The 8133-nt window shown below is 43.4% G+C and overlaps 1 protein-coding gene across 3 annotated transcripts in view; it reads right to left on the bottom strand.

Annotated features, from left to right (window-relative positions):
• Window positions 1-7604, bottom strand: part of kcnq5b (potassium voltage-gated channel, KQT-like subfamily, member 5b) — a 115412-nt gene extending 107808 nt beyond the window's left edge. For all 3 annotated transcript variants that reach the window (XM_023413710.2, XM_087175925.1, XM_087175926.1), the window contains exon 1: window positions 6849-7604. In XM_023413710.2, coding sequence (XP_023269478.1) covers window positions 6849-7189 — 341 coding nt within the window. In that variant the 5' untranslated portion in view covers window positions 7190-7604. The remainder of the gene's footprint in view (window positions 1-6848) is intronic.
• Window positions 7605-8133: the final 529 nt, after the last annotated feature.

Below are 8133 nucleotides of genomic sequence, written 5' to 3'. Positions count from 1 at the left end.
TCACTACACCGTGCCCCCCCCCCCCGATTGTTGAGCGTGCCAGCTCAGAAACCTGAGGTGAAGGAACACTGTATCCTTTCCCTCCACACTTCCCTGCCCCTGAACATACTTACAAGGATAAGAGCTTGTTAATCCAGAGGTGAGATGAATGGCAGCACTGTGTATGTGTGTGCGTGAGCAGGAAGGAGGGCAGGCTGGGACCCCGGGGGCAACTCAACTCAGCACAAAGACTGGCTCAGTGCTGCTACTGTCACACATAGGGAAAGGATAAAAATATACACTATTGGTCAAAAGTTTAGAAAACCCCCCCATTTTTCCAGTTTTTATGGAAGAAGTCAGCATTAACTGCCTGAGGTGCAGAAAAAACAGTGTAGCTCATGAAAAATTGAAAAATCATGCAACTTTCATAGAAAACAGGGGAAATTGCTAAAGTTTTAAACTTTCATGCAGCAATGAAAGTGAATGGAAACAACAAACCTACAGGCTGACAGGCAGTGTTGGAACAAACTCCGTTACTACACCCTCCGATGCATTATCAGGACAATGCTGTACTACAGGAAGCAGTTCTGTATGTTGCTGTCAGCATGGTTAGAAAAGGGCAGGAAACAAAGGAAGACAGACTGGTTGGTGAGGGGTTCATCCCACAGCAAGATAATGAGCCAAAACAATAGAAGAACCGGACGGAGGTTTCACATGATGGAGGACGAGCACAGTCTCCAGACTTGAACCTCGTGGAGCTGGTTTGTAATGAACCGGACAGGAGGTGAAAGCAAAGCAAACCAGCAAAGCAAATATTAGTGGGGAACTTCTGCAACAGTGTCGGGACGAACCCTCCGCGAGATGTTTGATTTCCATCGTAGAAAGAATGAGTGAAAAAGTGAAAATAAATCTAGTTCAACAAGAAGATTTTACGATGATTCCTTGTTTTTAAAATTTTCCAAAAGATGTGTCCAAAATCACTCGCTCATTCACCCCTCCCTCCTCACTATCCAGGCAGTTGTATGTAGAGGACTATAAAGTCAGCTCATCTGTAAAATGAAAAAACACTTTCAGACCCTCCTACCACTAACCCCCCCTTTATTTTATTTCAGCATGATGGTATATATTGCTTGGTTAGTGACCATCGGTTGCACCCATGATGCATTGTGGAATACTATGAGTCCATATGATACTTCTCAGCATACATTCGAACAGCGCTACAAAATGACAAACTCACCATATAGTGGCCTGTATAGGGGGTAGTGAGTGATTTCAGACACAGCCCAACTGTTTATTTGTTCTATGCTTTAATTTCAGAAACACAGAGACGATGAGTCACTTTAAATAATAAAAAAAACTATTGAGGCCTAAACTTTTGATCAGGAGCCGTACAGTGGGCAGGAAACCGTAGCAGCACAGACGTTACAGGGTACATGTGAGTAACATATTTTTCTTCCTATATTCTTTTCTTTTACTTTCAATAACAATTCCAATACCTGAACTTTTATATCAGCCAATACTGAGCACCGATCCATTTTTAACAGCTGTTTACTACTGAGCCTGTATGGATGTGATATGACTGCCGTCATTGTTGTATGACATGGCTCAGATTAAACCCTTGGTAAAAAAAAAACAAACAAAGAATCGATTTGCGGGAAAACTGCAGTTTTATCAGAGTATGAAACCATAGAGTTTGTTAATAAATTACATGGTACCAGATTTGTGCACTGACTTGCGTACTCGCCGATACCCGATGCGATACGGTAGGAAGAATCGGAGTCATTTCTGATACTGGTATCGGTATGGGAACAACTCCAAAGATGTTCTCCCAGTGTGAAAGTTACAGAGTCAAATATTGATATCGCCTTCCCCCAAGTATCTACTGTGACCACTTTTTATTTTGAAAGTCTAATATTAATGATACATATAACGCGCAATGACGCTCTTTCTTTTTCATGTTTTCAAGACGTAGCTTCACCTTGAGGCGTGTGCGCGTGTGTGTGTGTGTGTGTGTGTGTGTGTTGGACAGTGGAGCAGTTGAAGGTGAAATATCCCTTTGAGCATGACGTTGTGCTGTGTGGGCATGTCAGACAGATGATAGCCGGATGCTGCGAAGGCAGGCTCCTAAGCGCATTTGCTCCTCTGACCTGCTCCTAATGTGTCGGTTCAGACGAGGCAGATAAGACTTTCTTTTTTTTTATTGTCTGCTAAAAGCAGTGGATGATGAAATTGAACTTCTGTGAGTTATCTAAACAGTGTTACAGCTGTTCAAGCAGAACAGCTTGGCCAAATTAGTATCAAACACACTGATCCTCACGAGGCAGCATGTGCATGTGCACGTACACACACACACACACACACACACACACACACACACACACACACACACACACACACACACAAACATCAGAGTAAGAAGTGACAGTGACTTCAATAAACTGATTTATGAGATACAGTTAATAAAAAGTGATAATAGCATTAATACTGTTGATGAAGAGAGAAGGTTTAAAAGAGGATTATATGTGAAGAAGATTATTCTAAAGCAAACAGAGTAGTGTGTCCTCTGTGGCTAAACAATGTCTTTGTTCAAAATAATATAATACATAGATAAATATGTTTTCTACAGATGTGTTCGTACATTATGTCCCAGTGTAAGTGTGGCTACAATATCAGCTGATACTGATCTGCTGGATGGATTATACAGGAATTTACTCTACCCATAATGCACAGGGAAAGCGTTTACACCATACATATTTGCTCTAAAAGCCTTGGATTATAGCGATTGTTTAAAGCTGCATTAATATTTTAAAAAATATTAATCTTTTTTTGCCACTTAGGGATAACATAGCGAGCTGTACATACAACACTGCAACACTGTCCCCTACAGATTACCTTTATACACAACTAAAGCAACAGCAGAGACAGTTTGTAGGAAAGATAATCAGTGGCTGGGTTACGTTCAGAAGCAACCGTGTTGGGGTGGATGGTTGGGCTACAAAGCGCACGACTGTCCCACCAGAGACTGGAGTTGGCATCCACAGTCCCGTCTGTCCTTCTGCAACAGAAGCACTTGGGGAAGGATTAGGGAAAGATGGTGGTTTGGTTAAATGTGTCTGAAGTCACCGTGAACTTTTTCTGTATGAAACCAGACCGCCATCTTTCCCTAACGTTCCCTTAAAGTCTAATGATGCTCTTGTCACTACAAGTGGATATGAAATCTCATTTCTGCTGATATGTTCAGTGGCAACATATTTGCTACTTATAAATAAATGAACAACATACTATCATTACGTTGATTAAAAAAAATTAAATCCAGTCGCAATTTTTATCTGCAGTTGCAGTTTTGTTTGATATAAACATAATTTCTAGGAGACAGACATGAACACCGACCTTAAAATGCTGATATGCTGATGAAGTTGGCAGTTGGTAATTTACATATGCAACACACCTGGATTCATGTTTCCATCGACCCAACACATATAAGTTCAGGGTCCTATTTTCTCGCTTTGTTTTGGTCGTCACTAAAACGCGAGCTGCTAAAAGCTCCACTGTGTCCCCAGTTAGTTGTTAACTTTGTCTGCCTGTTGTATGGTGCTGGGCTCGTAGTGTACGGTGGGTTTATCAGAGGTTTTTTTTACTGAAAACAGCTGTGTGATATACAATAAAGAACAATAAAGCTGCAGACCCTGAAACCAAAAGAAGAAGCTGAAACGAGTTAAGAGTAACGGCATAATTCATTTTTCCCTGAAAGAAAAATACAGGTTTCTTCTTCGCTGTGAACTGTCCACTTCATTACAGCCTTGTGATAAAAGGGGAAACAAGTGTTTCGCAGGTGGAGAACAAACATCATCATGTTACCTCTCGTGTATGTAAGAAAAGTAAAGACACAAAACCAGTTAGTGAAGCAGCAGACCAGATGATTTGCTTAAAAACCTTGGCCGTGTAACAATAAATCAGTGCTTACATCACATTTTCAAGTTTCTTATTCCAGAAATCACTTAACTGGTGTGCTACTCCTGATTGTACTGCATTCAATTTATCTCACTAATTGTCAGCTTACCACTCATCATTACAATAATCAATCATAACACAATAAATAACCACAGACAGTTTAAAAAGATACAGTTGGCTCAGCACAGCAGGAAAGAACAACTCATTCCTTCTTAACTGAGATGATGTAAATTTGATATTTGCCTCAGGGACATTTCTGGTGTCAAGAATCAGTCGGGTATTTAGGGACCGGAGTCAATCTTTCATCTACAGTAAGTTGGGCATTGGGGCAGCCTCTGGCAAAGGGTAAACAAGGCAAGCACCTGAAGGCACCTCTCTTTCCTGGGGGCCCTCAACAGATAAGGCTTTTCTTTGCAAATTAGGAATATAATGGACATTTTAGCATTCAAATTATTGTGTGGTTAAAATGTGAAGGGATGTCCAAAACAGAATCTCACTCTGAGCCATTAAAGGACTAAGGTTGGCCATGTTGTGTATGATCACATCCCTGACTTTCAGTTCATTTCACTTTCTTGCTTCCTTTGTGAAAACTGGCGGCGAAACAGCCATTATGATGGTTTTTAATAGCAGGGAATATGAAGCACAGCTAGCCTTGTCACCTTGTCATAAGCTGGACACACAGTAGACAGCATATTATTTCCTAGATGAAAAATGTGACAATGATCTCATCTCAACTGCAACAATTGTCATATCAGCAGAACAGTGCAACTTTCAAGGCCACTGACCATCATAGCGACATTCATCAAAGGCCTGAGAGAGTTCAGCCTCTGCATTTCTCCAGTTCAGGCTCGCTGCCACAGGGATGAAAGAAAATCATTCACCACCTTCCCAGCCACCCAACCGTGTGTTCCTAACGTTCATGAGCGCTCATGTGAAGAGAGCCTGAGTCCCAGGATCCTCGTGGGTGTGCGTGAGTCAACACTTTTCATAAAATAGGCCGACGTAAATTAACATTTTGGAGGCAACCTTTTAGCAAAAGCGCAGACCAAAGGAAATCCAACGGTGCCTCTAGTTAAATTATAGCCCCGAATAAAATGAAATACATTTTTTAAAGATATTGGAGGTCATCATTGAGCTGGATGACCCCCATGGTGGTCGCTGACATCATTACAGTATGTCTCTGACATCACAAAGTCTGGACAGGCCTCATAAAGAACAGTTGATGGCTGAAACACTTTCACACCTCAATAAATGTAATTCTTCTGTAAGGTATTATCACACTACAGTAGAGACCATAAATTCTTGATTAAAAGGTTAAAGGTTTTATATCATTATTTACAATAATTTTGTTCCAAATAGAAGCTACTATAGCTCCAATTAAGAAAATGTTGCTGATGATCAACTGCAGTCTGAACAAAGGAGTGTTTATCAGATGGAAACACCTCCTTGACCCTGATTGGTCAGAAATACCAGCTCCTATTTGAAGCAAAAGATTGCATTTAAGCTCTCCTGATAGGAAGAACAGGTTCTGATCAGATCAGCAAAATTCTGTGGCAAAATCAATTGAAATCACCACAATCGTGAACAAACAGGACTATGTAAATCCATCTATATCTCCATGAAGAATTCAAGTTTGTTATACTCTGATGCAAATCTGCACCACTGAACAATAGCAACTTGCCTTAACAGCGCTGATCATTGAAGATAACACAGTGAAAGCCTACTTCTTCCTGTTAGCAATTGAGCTAACAGACTTGCTAATTGACTGTTACCAAGTTAGTTTTTCTCCCCCATTCAATAACTCTGTTGCACAATGATGCACAATCCTGACAACTAAATGCTACAGACAGAAACAGCTCAGGGAAACATGAAGAAGCTCAGACAGCACTGCATGTTCTCAACTTGCTACTATGTTAACCCCTTTGCTCTCCAGCTGCTGGTGGAAGCAGCAGCACATCAGACTTCACTGGCACATAACACATGAACCCCAACAGGGATCCTGTAGTGTTGTCCGGTGCATAATTTGATATGGCCACTTTAAAAATAAAAGTGCAACTCTCTTTCCAACCACTCCTACAATACTGCACAAACACACACACACACACACACACACACACTAACAAGAAAAAAAAAAAAGAAAAAAGCTGGTGCTCTACAGTCAGCGTGTGTCTCAACTTCCTTCCTCTCAGAAAAAAGTCATGATGCCACAACAACAACAGTCGCACGCGGGAAATCAAATGCAGCTGTTTGGGAGGCCAAGAATGACAGAGCAGACCGGAGGGCTAAAGATGTTCCTGAGTACGGACCTTCAGGAACCAACAGAGGCTGGGATCTGGTTTCAACAGTACATATGTGAAACTTACTGAGGCCCTCATAAATGCAGAAGTCAATGAAAAACACCAGTCTGTGATATTTACCACTACACAGCCATGTTTTGGCGAAGCTGCAACTGCACTAACCCCAGGGCTGAGTGTGTTAAAGCTCACATTAAAGACTGCGGCACAGATATCAAGAGGGGAACAGTGCAGGAAGCCTCTCTTTGTGTCAGAGACCTGGACATGGATTGCGGTGGGTTCATTCAAACAGCCAGTAAGCTGTGAAACTGGCTCTGGTAAAAGAGGTGCTCGTGCTGTGGTGTATTTTTAAAAGATGAGCCGTGCGTTCATGACACCCACACGAGTCACATGTGTGTCAACCATCGTGTCCAAGAAGTGACAAAGTGATGTGTGAGAATATGTGAGGCTCAATCAGCAGGGACGATAGTCTGTTCACACCAGGTTAACTAAAGTAGGTAGTAGGTTCGTTCTGTATTTGTGTTTTAGGCTGTCAGTGTGTGAGAGGTGCTCCTGCGGTGAGGGTGGACCAGCATCAACAGGTGTGCAACTTTAGATATTCACAAGTTAAGAAGATGAACTTACACAAACGCATGGTAGATGAACGCCCAGGCTCTCGGTCTCTCCAGCACGTTGTACAGGTAGTTCTGGAGCCGCCGGTACCGCACGTTTCTCCGGCCGCTCTGAGCGCTGTATATGAGCGGCTTCCCCAGCAGGCTGAGCCGGGCTCCCTGCTTGCCCCTCAGGCTTTCGGAGCCGGCAGCACCTGCGGCGGTGGAGGCTGACAGCAAGCCGTCTCCAGCGTTGTTCATCATCTTCCGTCCGGACTCCACATCTTTCAAACCGTAGCCTTCGGTACGGTGCCCCGGCGATGTCCTCATCCAGAGCCCAGTGCCGCCTTCTTCGCCGCTGTGGTTCCGGGGCATGGCATCACCGAAGCGGGCATCAAGTGCTCGTTGGTCTTTTCAAGCATGCGTGTCCTCTGCCGTGAGCCGTGCCCTGGACGAACAATAAAGTACACGTGCTAGATGCCGTCTACCAGGCGTTGAGTTGCCAGAGCGCGGCGTTCGCCGTCACACTTTGACCGCCCTCTTTCCTCTTGCATCAACCTCCTCTCATCTACACAACTGCCGCTGCGCGTAAAGGTGTCCACCGCGCGCGTCCTGTGCGTGGTGCTGTCCTATCGGGCAAAACAACTTATGGACACAGAGTGCGACCCTGTAGAAGTGAGGGGGGAGATATTGTAGCAATAAGGTTCAGCACGGACTCTCTTCCCTCTGCACTTTTCCGCCTGTTGCTTCAACACAAGAGCTGCGCGGCGCGGGAGACGCTCAGCGGTGCCCGAGTGACTTTATATTGAATGTCGTGTCACAGTAAACACTTGATTTTAACTTACAGCCACATCATTAAAATTTCAGCTTGTGGGAGTTTCTCTTTAGGTGGCATTGGCGCGCCACAGGGCAGCAGAGCAGAGATGTAAATGAGCAACTGTCGCAAATCGTGTGATTTAATTTCCTGAAAAAAAAAAAAGTTCTGAATTACAGCACGCTGTGGAGGAGCCTATCAGGTAACATGGACTCCGATGAAGTTTCCACTTGGTCGAGTGGAAAAGTAACCACTGAAGGCAGCTCCCTGAACATCTGCAGAAAATATTAACCAAAATGACTCTTAATTCAGAGAGGTCTTTCTTTAAACCGTGTGTTCTGTTAGCTCAATGTGATTTTACTGAACGTAGGTTTTATTTGTGAAAGAGAAGCTCTGCGTTGTCATTGTGTGAAGGCTGGTGTCACTGCTGTCACTGAAACCACGTGGCACCACAGACACATCTCTCTGGCGCAGAAGTGCGGATTATGATCCCAGTGTATGGACG

The sequence above is a fragment of the Seriola lalandi genome, unplaced genomic scaffold (genome assembly GCF_002814215.2).
Source record: "Seriola lalandi dorsalis isolate HSWRI2012SDOR001 ecotype SW California unplaced genomic scaffold, Sedor1 jcf7180002054518, whole genome shotgun sequence".
Taxonomy (NCBI): domain Eukaryota; kingdom Metazoa; phylum Chordata; class Actinopteri; order Carangiformes; family Carangidae; genus Seriola; species Seriola lalandi.
This window is presented reverse-complemented; position numbering and strand designations above follow the sequence as displayed.